The sequence below is a fragment of the Macaca mulatta genome, chromosome 15, assembly GCF_049350105.2.
Source record: "Macaca mulatta isolate MMU2019108-1 chromosome 15, T2T-MMU8v2.0, whole genome shotgun sequence".
NCBI classification, from domain to species: domain Eukaryota; kingdom Metazoa; phylum Chordata; class Mammalia; order Primates; family Cercopithecidae; genus Macaca; species Macaca mulatta.
The window spans coordinates 46,642,433-46,657,577 of NC_133420.1; the positions used below are offsets into that span (position 1 = coordinate 46,642,433).

Genomic DNA, 15,145 nt, shown 5'->3' on the forward strand with positions numbered 1-15,145 from the left:
GGTTATAAAAGAGATACCTGAATTATGACTGAATGGAAGGGATTCCAATCACTAGATCTAGGAGTTTAGTGGCTAAAAGTTAAGGGAGTTACCATCTAATGACTTCTATTTTCTCTATTGTAACACTACTTACACTCACAGATATTTCTGTTTATTTATGAGTTTATACATAGCTATTTCAGAGAACAAATGTTGCCATTAATAGAGACATTTTCTTCATGTTATACAGTTATCTATTTTTTTAGGACATTTGCAAAATTCTACAGACTTAAAAACAAGAATTTCACTCTCTCATTTCCAGCACTCAATCTCACAGGCAAACAGAAATCCAAGAGTCCTTAATACAAAATCAGACACAAAATATTGCTGTCATAGAAAAATGATTAATTAAGCAGAAATTTTATTTCCAAGCTCTTCAAAGACTGTTACAGACATGAATAATGTATCCTTCTAAAAAAGTGTCCCAAATTAAATCAAAGGCACATCATCAAAGTAAAACACTTGTGACGTTAAGAATTATTTTAGGTTGTAATATGTTCATGTTAGTTTTTAACCATTTACAATGTTCTGTGGGTCACATTTTAAACGTTTTTAAAACTACAAAGTAGAGGAACTTAAGAATACAAAGATCGAATCTGCTTCATTTAGATACACGATGGGGCAGCCTAATGCACATCACAACATTAACTTTTCAAAAAAAGTTTGCTAGAAACTGCTCCTATATTTAGTGTTAAAAATAAAACAATCTTCCCATTTAGAAAAATCAAGACATCAGTCAATTAGTAAAGCCTATTCTTCCTCCCAGCAATTTGTACTTTCTTGTATTCATTTAGGAGTTGTGAATTCATGAGAAAAGAACACATTTTTTACGGTATAAATATCTTCCAGGAACAACAGTTTACAAGTTTAAATAAACACAACTATTTTCCTTCTTAAAATGTAAACATCCAGTAAATAAAACATACATGATGTTCCAGGTATAGAAATATTAGTAACTCACTTATGAAACAGGTGCATTTTGGTATATTTGGTGGTAAGGTTTTTGTTTGTCTTATGTATAAAAGTACTTGCACAAAAAAAACAGGCTATTACTATTTAAAACTCTATTCCTTCACCCAGTTTCCTCACTCAAGTAGAAACTCATGAATTTCTGTGATTTTCGCTAGAGGACCAGGCCACAGGAAAGAGCTAAAACATCTCTAATTAGAGTTAGGGAAAAGCGTTTTCTTGAGACTTGAAGGCAGTCATTCGTCCCTTTGCGCTTGAAGGCATTCCTCAGCGAACTTCTCTCCTACTGGAAAAAGAGTTGGTTTGGTTTTCACTTTAGGAAGATTTATTTATAAAATTACCTAGTCATCATTTCATAGGGTACTTTAGTATTCACGAAATAGAAAGCAACAGGTGAGCAAAGCATGGTGGCTCACGCCTGTAACCCCAACACTTTGGGAGGCCAAGAAGGGCGGATTACCTGATGTCGGGAGTTCAAGACCAGCCTGACCAACATGGAGAAATCCCGTCTCTACTAAAAATACAAAAAAATTAGCCAGGCATGGTGGCGGGCACCTGTAATCCCAGCTACTAGGCAGACTGAGGCAGGGGAATCGCTGGAACCCAGGAGGCAGAGGTTGTGGTTAGCTGAGATTGCACCATTGTACTGCAGCCTGGCCAACGAGAGCAAAACTCCGTCTCAAACAAACAAAAAAAGACAGTAACAGGTGAATACGAAAGACATCTAAACCACACCACTGAATGAGCAGCACCCATGAAAGTGCTTTGCAAAGCTGGGTGCAGTGGCTCACAACTGCAGTCCCAGCACTTTGGGAGGCTGAGACGGGCAAGTCACTTCACTTGAGGTCAGGAGTTTGAGAACAGCCTGAGCAATACGGTGAAATCTCATCTCTGCTAAAAATACAAAACTTAGCCAGGCATGGTGCTGCGCACCTGCAGTCCCAGCTACTCAGGAGGCTGAGGCAGGAGATCTGTTTGAACCTGGGAGGCGGAGGTTGCAGTGAGCCAGGATCATGCGACTGCACTCCAGCAGTGCAGTCGAGAGACTCCATCTCAATTTTTAAAAGGGAAGGAAGGAAGGAAGGAAAGGAAGGAAAGGAAGGAAAGAGCTTTGTAAAAAGAAAAATGCTATGCCAACATAAGACTATTATCTTAACACCATAAATATGAACTTTTTCCATTAAAAAGTACAATAGGATTTGATAGATTGCTTCCTTCTTTTAAATGTGAACAATTTCCTTTTGCTACTTGTGAAGAAGGAGCTAAGATAATTACTTACTGTATAAACAGCCCTTAGAATACATCATTTGAAATATGTTGGTCCCAAAAGACTCTAATAATTCATGCCCTTGTCATCTTAAAAAAACATTGTGTCACGCCTGTAATCCCGGCACTTTGCGAGGCCAAGGCGGGCAGATCATGAGGTCAGGAGTTTGAGACCAGCCAGTTCGAGACCAGCCCAGCCAACTTGGTGAAACCCCGTTTCTACTAAAAATACAAAAAAAATTTGACAGGCATTGTGGCATGCGCCTGTAATCCCAGCTACTAGGGTGGCTGAGGCAGGAGAATTGCTTCAACCTGGGAGACGGAGGATGCAGTGAGCTAAGATTGTGCCACTGCACTCCAGCCTGGGCGACAGAGCTCAGTGGTGACAGGGGAAACACATTGTGAAAATGACCCCAATACAAAGTATTCAAACCCATGAAATTTCTAATATGCTACCTGAGAGGTGTTTTCATTTATCAATTTTTAAAGCTCTTTTAACCCCACTCACACTTTTTCCCAGTAGCTACATTTGTTCCTCCATTAAAACATAGAGATATATTCTGAAAACCATTAGGACAGAAATCACAGCGGGTGGTAGGCCCACATCTCCCACTCTGGGGAGTCCTCAGTCCCAAGAGTACCAAATCCCAACCCTGGGATACTATAAGGACAGAGAGGGTGGGCTTAAGGTCAAGAAATTACTGGCCGGGAGGGGTGGCTCACGCCTGTAATCCCAGTACTTCGGGTGGACCATCTCAGGTCAGGAGTTCGAGACCAGCCTGACCAATATGGTGAAATCCCATCTCTACTAAAAATACAAACATTAGCCGGACGCGGTGGCATGCACCTGTAGTCCCAGCTACTCAGGAGGCTGAGACAAGAGAATTGCTTGAACCTGGGAGGTGGAGGTTGCAGTGAGCCAAGATCATGCCAGTGAGCCAAGATCCAGCCTGGGCGACTGAGTGAGACTGTCTCAAAAAAAAAAAAAAAAAAAAAAAAGAAAAGAAAAAGAAAAAGAAAGAAAAGAAAAGAAATTACTACCAGCCAACTCAATTAAAGAGCTCAAGTACAGACGGATATTGGCATCTCATGACTTAGTGCCAAAGAGACTTCAGACTGTCCTAATTAGATGTATTCTACCGGCAAAGTAACTATACACTAGAATCACCCTTCAGGGAAAGTTGTGCATTTTGCTGGCTGTTATTTTAATTCCCCCAAGAACTGTAGACATTCAAAACTCAGTTGCTCAAGTCCTTTGGGAAGCCCTGTGATAATGCTAGGGGCCCAAGACATAATGGTGTATCATTACTCACGAGTCTTCAGAGTAAAGCACAGGATCTGGGCTCCCGGAAGGGGTTACTTCCAGCTGGAACACCCACCAGCAGGGCATCCTTGCAGGCATTCTGCATACAGTACTGTTGAAGCTCTGCAGCTGCCTGAGAGACCTGAAACAAAGGGACAGCAACATGGCACACTGCTCACGGCCAAGCCGTCCGGCAGTCAAGGATATTCTGCAAATGATCGTCCAACTTGGTAAATATCAACTTTTTGTGACCTCCGAAAGTCTCTTTCTGCTGAACGTTCTAATACTTGAGCTACAAAGAGGAAAGGATACAATTTCCATAAACTTCAATTTAGATAGTTTTTGGTTTAGCTGCTTATTCAACAAAGCAAGAAAAAGCTGTATCTTTGATCCATTTAGAAATCTAGTTTTGAGACTGAATGGATAAAGAAATAGCTCATTCCAGCATTCCCTTTACAAATTTTCACTTATATAAAACATGCACTGATATATCCAAGTTTGCCAAATGAGCAAATTGTCTTAATGTTTACAAGTCTGAAGGCTTATTCAGTCTGCTCCAAACAAGTGATAAAGTTCTTCCGCCTTGCTTTTGAGGCATTATAGCTTACTGTTTAGGAGTACAGCCTCTGGAACCAGACTGCGTGGACTCAAATTCAGCTCTGTCACTACCTAGATAACCTTGGGCAAGTTACTCAACATCTCAGTAGCTGATTTCTCATCTGTGAAATAATTAGAAATAGTAACCCACCTCCCACCTCTCTGGGTTGCTGTAACAATTAAGTGAGTTCACACATGTAAAGCCATCAGAATAGCGCTAACATATAGCAATACATTTGTGGTAGACTGCAAACGTGATCACAATAGTTTGCAGCTCCTTCCACCAAGAGGTAGAGTCTATTGACCCACCCCTTGAATCTGGGCTGACTGCGGCCAGGCGCAGTGGCTCACACCTGTAATCCCAGCACTTTAGGAGGCCGAGTGGTGGTGGATCACGAGGTCAGGAGTTCAAGACCAGCCTGACCAACATGGTGAAACTCTGTCTCCACTAAAAAAAAAAAAAATACAAAAATTAGCCAGGTGTGGTGGCGCGCACCTGTAGTCCCAGCTACTTAGGAGGCTGAGGCAGGAGAATCGCTTGAACCCAGGAGGTGGAGGTTTCAGTGAGCCAAGATCGCGCCCTTGCACTCCAGCCTGGGTGACAAGAGCAAAACTCCGTCTCAAAAAAAAACAAAAAAACAAAAGAATCTGGGCTGACTTTGACCAGTAGAATGTGGCAGAAATAAAGGGCAAGTTCCAGGGTAGTCCTCAAGAGTCTCTGCACCTACCTCTCTTGGTGCAGGTAGAACGGTAAGACAACTATCTGAACAAGCCCAAGATAGCCTCCTGGAGATCTTGTGGAGGAGAACCGGTAAGCTAGAACCAGCACCTACCTATCAACCTGCACACATGCGAGTGAGGCCATTCTAAATCACCCAGACACAAGCCAACACTAGCCAACACTCTATCTGATTGCAGATGCATGGGAGAGCCCAGAAGATCAGCAGAACTGCACACCTGAACCTAGCTCAAATTGTCCATCTAAGAACTGTGAGTATAAATGTTTTAAGTCACTAAATTTTGGGGTGGTCTGTCAGGCAGCAAAAACTGATACAGTATCATTAGCCCTTTTCTTATCTTCCATTTGACGCATAATTCTACTTGGAGGTTTTCCTCATTGTACTTTTTTTTTGCATTAAAAGGTGTTTTGGGCCGGGTGCATGGCTCACGCCTGTAATCCCAGCACTTTGGGAGGCTGAGGCGGGCAGATCATGAGGTCAGGAGATCAATACCATCCTGGCTAACACGGTGAAATCCCGTCTCTACTAAAAAAAATATAAAAAATTAGCTGGGCGTGGTGGTGGGCACCTGTAGTCCCAGCTACTAGGGAGGCTGAGGCAGGAAAATGGTGTGAACCCAAGAGGCGGAGCTTGCAGTGAGCCAAGATCGGGTCACTGCACTCCAGCCTGGGCGACAGAGCAAGACTCCATCTCAAAAAAAAAAAAAAATGGTGTTTTCAATAAAATTCACCCATATTGTACAAAAATGGTTCTGATTGCTGTTCAGGTATTACTACTCGTTTGTGTTAATTTTCCAAGCCTCCAAATAACTGGAAAATTAACTGTTTATGCTACAATTGCTACCAAGTTTCTGGACAGCTCTAGGAATTTTGGTTGCATTAATGTAATGACAGTTTACTCCGTATTATATAAATATAGAACCATAATATAATATTACCAGGCTAATGCTGAAGTTTGCTTTTTCTCTCAATAGAAGCTCTGACATTTTCATGTTAATTATAATTGGAATTAATGGTTATATATACCAGTTATTAATTCAAAAGAAATCGAGAATCAGTTACGCTCAGGCTTACTATCTTTGCATTGGGGTAACAGGTAAACTCCACACATGGTAGATGGAAGGACACTGTCTTCCAGGACCCCTGGAGAAATGAGACTAACTGAACTCAAGTCTCAAGAACATGGTCAAAAAGTTCAGGTAAGGGGATATGCAGAGAAAGTAAGAGAAGAGTAAACGTGGTCAGCATCTCTCTAACACTAGGAAGGGAGAGAGGCTCTGGGCTGGGAGACTATAAGCCCAAATACTTGCAAGCTGTCCCCTGCCACTGGAGGTGGGATAACCTCTACGCAGGTTACCTGACTTTCCTTGGTTTGAGCCCGTGTTTACCCAGCAACTTCTGAGTGGCTCTTCTAAAGGAGGAGTTCTTGGAAGGATACCAAACATTCCTATAGCCAGGAGGGGATGTCCTCTGTTCTAAGCTAGAAAATCGGTCCTGGTTTATTTTCCAGATAGCAAGTCTGTCAAAGCACACCTCTGGCTATGCTAAGCACATCCAACACTGAGTCCTGAAATGAGGTAGACCAGACCCTAGAATGTTGTGACTCTCTAAGGTACTGTCTGAGAGAAGCGCAGCCAGGTACTGCAGATCATACTTTCATGAGCGCACCTCTTAAATAGGTTTATTATCCTATTAGTAAATAAGTTTACTGTGAGCTTGGGCAACTCACCTGAGTTATATGGCTCTTGGTTTCATCATCATTTTTAAAATGTAGGTAAGAATATCTTTCCCGCCAGGCGCCACGGCTCACGCCTGTAATCCCAGCACTTTGGGAGCTTGAGGAGGGAGGATCACCTGAGGTCAGGAGATCGAGACCAGCCTGGCCAACATGGTGAAACTCCGTCTGTACTAAAAATATATATATAAATATATATATATATATACACACACACACACACACACACACACACACACACACATAAATTAGCCAATTAGCAGACGTGGTGGCAGCTGCCTGTAATTCCAGCTACTTGGGAGGCTGAGGCAGGAGAATCGCTTGAACCTGGGAGGCAGAGGTTGCAGTGAGCTGAGACCATGCCATTGCACTCCAACCTGGGCAACAAGAGCGAAACTCCATCTCAAAAAAAAAAAAAAAAAGAAAAAAAGAATGTATTTCCTCTTTCTTAGCCACTTGGCGGGTAGGCAGGCACCTGACTGGCTCACAGTTTTCCTTTCCACCTCAGGTCCCCACCTTGTCTTTGTGAATTTCCAACAACCCTGGTTTCAGTTCCCTGACTTCCTCCCCTCAAACAGCCTTCTCCTCAGTGCTAACAGATCCAGTTACAACACCTGTAACTGCTCCACTTCTGAAATTTTACACTCCAGTATCCTACTCTCTGATCACAATCTCTCCTTCCCATCCAGGGTGCTGCCTCCTTTATTCTTCCTTTATTCTGCTCTGACCTCACCGAGATCACCAGGCATCACTTCCTCCCCTTCTGTCTCACCTATCACCAGCAGGCTGGCTCCATTCCTTCTCTATCCATCTAGGCTCAGCCTCTTTCTGGCCAGACCTTCACACCCCTTGCCCTCTGGCCCCACCTCCACCTTTCCGGCATATCTCCCCTGCTAACTCACTCCTCTTTCAACTACCGTTCACCTTCAGCACTCACATTCCAGGACGGTCAAAGATTGCTGCAGGAAAAAAAAAAAAAAAAATCACAAATATGACCAGCAGTCTCCCTTCTCACAGCAGCTGGGCCTTCAGAGTCACAGCGCACTTACGTGCCTGCTCAGGGGCCACTCCCTTACTACCCTTTCCTCTGTCTTAGAAGAAAACGTGGCCTCCCATTTCACAAAGTGTCACCATATAAGTTTAGCCCACATCTAGAAACTTATCTTTACACACATCCTTACCTTCTTTCTTCCTGTCTCAGAAGCTGTGCCACCAATCCCCTGGCCCCCGCCCCCAAAGTAGCCTTGTCTCCTCTACCAGCCATTGGCTTCCATTTGTTTCTTCCCTGGAACCTAAAAATATAATTTGTTCCTTCTTCTCAACCCTAAAACATGGCTTTGCATTTCCTAAGTTTAAAAAACACGTTATTTCCTCTTTAAAACTAGATTTCTTCAAAAAGAAAAAAGTCTGCCTACCTTAAGACAGCCCAGATTCTGCTCTTACTAACACATAGACCACCAAGACCTCTGCATTCCACAGCCTCTCTCCCTTTACCCTGTTTATAATCTTCACTCCACTTAGCATGTGAAGCGATGCTATGTATCCGTTAAGTTGCTGTTTACCTTCCCCTCCAGAACCACCCTATTCCCTGTAGCAGCGCCAGGCACACAGCAAAGGCGCCACTGAGGCACAGGGACTATCGCGGGTGTGTTCCTTCCTACAGACCTTCTGCAAATAATGCTGCACTCGTTGCTAAACACAGCTCTACAGCAGACGCCTTTTAGGCAACTGACTAAACGCTGGACATGACTGAGCCCCCGGTTCTTGGAAATCCCTCCTTCCTTGCTGGGAAACCCTGCTGTCTCTCACTTCCTCTTCTCTCGGCCACCGGCCATCGGTGTGCCTGGTCCCCGGGTCCCAGGCTCTGAGCTCTGCTCTTCATAGAAGAGGCTTTTTCGCCCCCATGCGCTTGAATGACCTCTTTCAGCCCTGGGCGCTGAGCTTCAGGCCATGAGGACAAACACCTCCAGGATGACTCCCCGGAGTCCCCAGGTCCGCAGCCGAACTCATCACTTCCCCAAACCCGCTCCCGCTCCTCTCTACCTCGGCGGGTGGCAGCGCCGTCCGCCCCGTCACGACGACAGAAACCCGAGCATCCTGGCTCTCCTCCCTCTCGCTCTCACCCTACCAATCCATCACCAAGTCGCGGCCCTGCGCTGGCCTCCCCAGCCCTGGGTCCAATCCTCCCGGCCCGCGCGTCGCCGGCATCCCGGGAGCCCTCCGAGGAACTGACCACGGCCACCTTCTGGAGTGGGCGCGCCCCCAGGGACCCGGTCCGGACCACGACCGCGGGGCCCCCCAGGCGCGGCCTCCTCCTGTCGGGCCCGGGCCCCCGACCTGCCCCGCGCGCTCCCTTACCGCGGACCCCGCCGCCCCCCGCGCGCCCCGCCGAGGCCTCGCCGCCGCCCCCGCGTTCCCCCGCTGGCGCCCGGCCCTGGCCGCCGGCCTCCTCTTCTCACGCCCCGCGGGCGAAGGACCGGAGCGTGGGTCCCCAGGGCCCGCACCTTGATCCTCTCCACGCCAGCCTCCAACTTGAGCTGCTCCACCAGGCGCTGCAGGGCGCTCGCGCTAGCCCCGGAGGACATGGCGGCGGCGCTGGGATCCGAGGGCTGCTGGGCCCGGCCGGGCGGGGAGGAGCCGCCAGCCCCGAGCGCGGGCACCGCCCCGGGGCGGGGAAGCAGCTGCGCCCGCCCCGCCGCCCCAGCCCACCCGGCGCCGAGCCGCTTGCCAGAGACAGCGAGGACCCCAGCGGGCTGGCAGTGCTCTCCGCTCCTCAGCGCTGGAAACCTGGGTGGCACCTGCAACTGGGCCTGGAACCGAGGCGGGGACCCGCCGAGCGGGGCGTGCTCCCGCAAAGCTGGCGCCCCTAGGATGTGCAGGACTCGCGAGGGCGTGGGACGCGAGGATGGAGTGGGCGGCAGCAACACGCACCCCTGAGAAATGAGAACTGGAGTCAAGGTGTGACATGAGTTGGGGAGATAAGGGGCCTTGCCAGACAGTATCCCCGAGGGAACCAAGGATAGTTCATAGGATTTTCATGAGGCTGCAACAGGTTTCTAAATGAGCCTGTTACTGTTTCGTGGAGATCCGGTAGAGTGAACTCACTTAAACTGAACAATGCAAAAGGTAATATATTGGCTTGTGTAACTGAAAAGTCCAGGGACTTTAAACTAGTGAATTCAATTACCCAGATAATAATTTTGGGGCTCTCATCCTCCATGTTTTGACTCCGCTTTTTCTGAGATTAGCCTCATTTTCCTTGGTGGTAGATTGACTTCTCTAGTGGTGATCCGGCAGATCTAGAGTGATCTACCGGATCTCCATGAAACAGTAACAGGCTCATTTAGAAACCTGATTTGGTGGAGTGAGTATGGTAAATTAGATAAAATCCCAGACCCTGACATCTTCGTGAAACATACAGAATAAAATTAAATTCAGCGTCTCTCACTCTCATCTCACCATTTAACTGTCATCATTGTTTCTACTCTGCTGCCCCCTGTTTTTTTTTTTTTTTGGAGACAGGGTCTTGCTCTGTCATCCAGGGTGGAGCACAGTGGTGTGATCACAGCTCCCTGTAGCCTCCACCTCCTGGGCTCAGGTGATCCTCCTGCCTCAGCCTCCTGAGTAGCTGGGACTACAGACACACACCACCACGCCCGGCTAATTTTTGTATTTTTAGTAGAGACAGGGTTTCACGATGTTGGCCAGGCTCGTTTTGAACTCCTGGGCTCAGGTGATCCTCCCACCTCAGCCTCCCAAAGTGTTGGCATTATAGGCCTACTGCATTTTTTAATAAGTGTTTTACAAAACTGGGATCATTACTATATTTAACATTTTTGTGTTGCTTTTTTCCGTATCATGAATACGTCATTATTCTTGTGCATCATTGTATTTGTCAGAACTCACTTAAACTGCACAATGCAAAAGGTAATATATTGGCTTGTGTAACTGAAAAGTCCAGGGACTTTAAACTAGTGAATTCAATTACCCAGATAATAATTTTGGGGCTCTCATCCTCCATGTTTTGACTCCGCTTTTTCTGAGATTAGCCTCATTTTCCTTGGTGGTAGATTGACTTCTCTAGTGGTATGAAGGAAAGCGCCACACTTTCACTGTCCCCATCTAGTAAACCCAGGAACAAGAGTACCTCTTTCTAATCGTTCCAGCAAATATCCCCACAATGAACCTCACTGACTGGTATTGAGTCTCGGCCCCACCCCTGGCCCAATTACTATTTGAAGGCAAGGATATGTGGCACTGATGTGCTCAGATTAGCTGTGCCTGGGCCAAAGGGAGACTTGCACATTTGAAAGCCCTCTCTAGTGGCCAGTTTCCTCACCACAAATAAATTAATAAATATTTCAGTAGAGAGATGAAAGTACATGTTGGGAACATTCAACAATCAATTCTTAGATTGATGAATAGGACAAAATGAATGATTTCATATTTAAAAGATATGGCAAAGAACTCAGTGCAAAGATACACATACTGGATTAGGAAAGGCTCATCATAGATCGTGAGAGCTGGACTTTGGAGATACGTGTCTTGCAGGTGGCTCAGAAGAAAAGGAAGAACATTGCAGTATGGAGGAGAGCTGGAGGTGATGCACACATGTAGAGTGAAGAAATTTAAAAATAGAGGAGGCTGTAGTGACTAACAGCAGATACAAAGTTGCTAGGGCCAGAAGTCATAGAAAATCTCACATACACACAAAGTTTATGGTAAACAGTGGGATAGCCACAGGGTAAGACATTTTGGGAATATTAATCTGAGATGAACGTGCAAAATGAACTGAAGTTGAGAAGATAAGATGGCTGATGGTGGGGGAGTAGCTGGAATGAGGCCCTGGGTAGGACTGTTAGAGTAGCAATGAGGGGGAACAAATTTAGAAAACGAAATCAGTGGTACTTCACGAAATGCAAAGAAAAGAGGACAAAGGGTTCTGTAGCAGAGAGTGGGCCAGAACTAATGCCAAAACAGAAATTAGGAAACAAGACTTGGCTTGAGATGAGTAAAAAACAATGTGGGGTTTGGTTTAGGAGTAACTCAGTGACTTCCATGGCACTGCACATGCCCTTAGGCTGTTGACAATGTTTAGCAGCCAAGATGTTAATGTGAAAGATGTCTCCACAGCAGTGACAGCTGAAATAATGAGATTACCTCAAAATCATTAGAAATGAAGGCTTTGGAGTTGCGCTTAATGAAGAGACACACGTCAGCCATGTCATACTGTGTGTTATCAGCCATGAGGTAGCAGGAGCAGTCTAGGGGGTGTGCTGTGTCTGCCTCCTTCATGCGGTACACACCCACTGCCCCGCCCACCTCAGTGTTACTTTGCGCCATTCAAGAGGAGTGGTCTGTGATCCATGGATAAGCAGGCTGGGTGCCACTTGGACTTGAGGAAGGCTGACCATCTGTGTGATGCTCCAGACCTTCCCCCGCAAAAGACTTCTCATCCATTACTTTTGCATCATGGAACTTCAGAGTTGAAGGGACCATCAGACAGTGTGGCACGTCTACAATTTCAGAGGTGAGGAAACAGACTCACTAAGGAAAGTGAAGTGACTTGCCCAGTATCACAAAGTGGGAGCAGGGAAAAGAATTTCATTTTAGCTTTCAAGAGAATTCAGGCCAGACATGGTGGCTCACACCTGTAATCCCAGCGCTTTGGGAGGCCGAGGCGGGGTGGATCACTTGAGGTCAGGAGTTCAAGACCAGTCTGGCCAACATGGTGGGTTTCTACCACACCCGGCTAATTTAAAATACAAAAATTAGCTGAGCATGGTGGCGCATGCCTGTAGTCCCAGCTACCTGGGAGGTTGAGGTATTCAAGTATTGCTTGAACCTGGGAGGTGGAGGCTGCAGTGAGACCATGCCACTGCACTCCTGCCTGGGCAATAGAACAAGACACCGTCTCAAACAAACAAAAAGAGAACTCCAGGTTTACCTAGAAGACCAGAGGCCTTTCGCACATGTGCTGTGATTTCCAGGGCTCTGAACGGTGAGGGATGGAGACAGAGTACCCTTCTTTCCTTCTCACCACAGCTAAAATGCATGGGTCACCACTATAATATCTTTAACATTTTGTTACACATTTTTTTTTCCTTGGTTAAGCACAAACTTATAAATCTCATTTCCAAGAAACTTTCTAGAAATGTCAATACCCTTGTAATGACAAATGTTTCATTTGTTTCCCTGTTAGGATCTACAGTTCACTCCTCTGACTTGCATTTTATCACCTTTCTACTAACAGTGGATTCTTCTTCCAGGAAAGGGGCTGTGAATCACTCTTCTCCATAAAAATAATGACATAATGGGAAGATATTTCTGCCAACGTTATATCAAAATGACAATAATATGTACCATCTATAGTTTGCAAAATGATTAACAGTAGGAAAACACATTAATAACTATATTTAATGTGACACAGTATCATGTACCATACAAATTATTTTACTTCTTTTTGCCTATTACGTTATTTTTAGAACCTAGAAATAATGAATCAGGAGCTGAAAGAATCACCAGCAGATTTGTAGATTCAGAACGGCTTTTCTGGAGAGATTTTCACAGGTACTTTTGAGACTTTGGGAGATGGTAGAACTTAGGGCTATTAGATGTCTTTTTGAGCAACCATTCTAAGCATCTGTTTGCTACACTGAAAATGTCACTTCACTAAATGTAGGCCTTAGGCTAGCAAGTTGCTGATCATTCTGTCATCTCTGAAGGTTTTTCTTTCTTTCCTGAGTCGTCATCTTGACTGCTCTACCTTGCACACTGGTGGCAACAGGGCAGGCAGCTGCTTTTTAAAATACCCAATTCCAACCCTAAGGAGCATCACTTCTTCACTCTAGCACTGTGCCTCGCACAAGGTAAGGGATTAAAATATGTATTAAAAGAATAAACAATGGGTTTGTAATCATTACAAAACACTCTCCTGTTACCATGGATTTCTTTTTTAACAAATGGGACTCTTTGTTATCCCTCTGAAGATGAAATAACTCACATTTCCTGATCACTTAATATATGCCGGGCATTTTCCCCTCGTTATCTTCTAAGAACTCTCTGAAATAGTATCTTTACACGAAAGAAAACAAGGCTCAGAGGTTAAAGTAACCTGCCCAGTCAACTTTGGTCTATCTGGTTATAAAGTCAGAGTCATTCCACTATGTCCTGCTTCTTGAGGTTATAAAGGAAAGACTGTCACATGACAGGAAGTTTCTCCATCCCCGAATGAAACCAGGAAGGAGGAATCTGTGACACTGATCTGAGACCACATGATCCATTCCGTACACAATTGTCGAGGATATCCTAAATCCTTTAAGAATTAAGAAGCTAAGGCCAGGCCCTGTAGCTCACGCCTATAATCCCAGCACTTTGAAAGGAGGATCCCTTGAGCTCAGGAGTTCCAGATCAGCTTGAACAACATAGTAAGCCCCCTGACTAAAAAAAAAAAAAAAAAAAAAAAAAATCAAAAAATTAGCCAGCCAGTGGCATGAGCCCCTGTAGTCCCAGCTACTCAGGAGGCTGAGGTGGGAGGATCATGTGAGCCCAGGAGGTCAAGGCTGTGGTGAGCCATGATCAAGTCACTGCACTCGGCCTGGGCAAGAGATGCTGTTTCCAAAAAAAAAAGCTGAAGTGTGTACAACTATCATATCTCAATTAAAAAAGAATTAAGAGGCTAAAGTTTACAACTAATTATGTAGGTTTTTACTGAAATAATTTATGAAGTAAATTTGTTTATTAGGTTCTAGATTTGGCCTTTGCCAATATTTAAATGTGAACCACATCACGTTTCATAAATAACATTTAATTATAATTCATCCATACACAACTGGTTTGTATCAATACCAACATTTATCTATTTGCTTCAAGTGTATAATTCTAAGTCAAAAGAGACCAGGTTTGATTTAATGTTTTAAAGTAGCTAGATTCCATTTATACTATCTAATAAAAGCCACTTCTAATTTCCACATTATTTTCAGTTTGTGGCCAGCAGTCTGGTTCACACTAGCTGAGTGATACCCTAGCAATTGGCCTCCACTCAAGAAAAATATCTCCTAGGTTTGGATATTAAAAGTTTACTACTGGCTGGGCGTGGTGGCTCACACCTGTAATCCTAGCACTTGGGGAAGCCGAGGCATGTGGATTACGAGGTCAAGAGATCGAGACTATCCTGGCCAACATGGTGAAACCCTATCTCTACCAAAAATATAAAAAATTAGCAGGGCATGGTGGAGGGCGCCTGTAGTCCCAGCGCTCAGGAGGTTGAGCCAGGAGAATCATTTGAACCCAGGAGACAGAGGTTGCAGAGTCGAGATCCCATCACTGCACTACAGCCTGGCGACAGAGTGAGACTCAGTCTAAAAAAAAAAAGTTTACTACTGGGTCAGATGCAGTGGCTCACGCCTGTAATTCCAGCACTTCGGGAGGCTGAGGCGGGTAGATCACCTGAGGTCAGGAGTTCGAGACCAGCCTGGCCAACATGGTGAAATTGTGT

General features: G+C 45.2%; 1 protein-coding gene across 9 annotated transcripts; it reads right to left on the reverse strand.

The window, feature by feature from the left end:
- Window positions 1–363: 363 nt before the first annotated feature.
- Window positions 364–10,067, reverse strand: GNG10 (G protein subunit gamma 10). 9 transcript variants are annotated; one of them, XM_077965236.1, is made up of 5 exons: window positions 9,153–9,293; window positions 7,586–7,607; window positions 6,643–6,821; window positions 3,588–3,719; window positions 384–1,291 (listed from the first exon to the last, which is right to left on the reverse strand). In XM_077965236.1, exons 1-4 carry the CDS (start codon window positions 9,231–9,233, stop codon window positions 3,594–3,596), a joined length of 408 nt encoding a protein of 135 aa, XP_077821362.1. In that variant the 5' UTR covers window positions 9,234–9,293; the 3' UTR covers window positions 384–1,291; window positions 3,588–3,593.
- Window positions 10,068–15,145: the final 5,078 nt, after the last annotated feature.

Bases quoted from the DNA above. Each gene is read 5' to 3' on its own strand.
- GNG10 (XM_077965236.1), bottom strand. From the start codon at position 9,233: ATGTCCTCCGGGGCTAGCGCGAGCGCCCTGCAGCGCCTGGTGGAGCAG. The intron at 7,608-9,152 runs GTGCGGGCCCTG...TTTTTCCTGCAG, and splicing joins CTGGCGTGGAGAGGATCAAG to CAATCTTTGACCGTCCTGGA. The intron at 3,720-6,642 runs GTGAGTTGCCCA...CCTTTGTTTCAG, and splicing joins CCAAGAGCCATATAACTCAG to GTCTCTCAGGCAGCTGCAGA.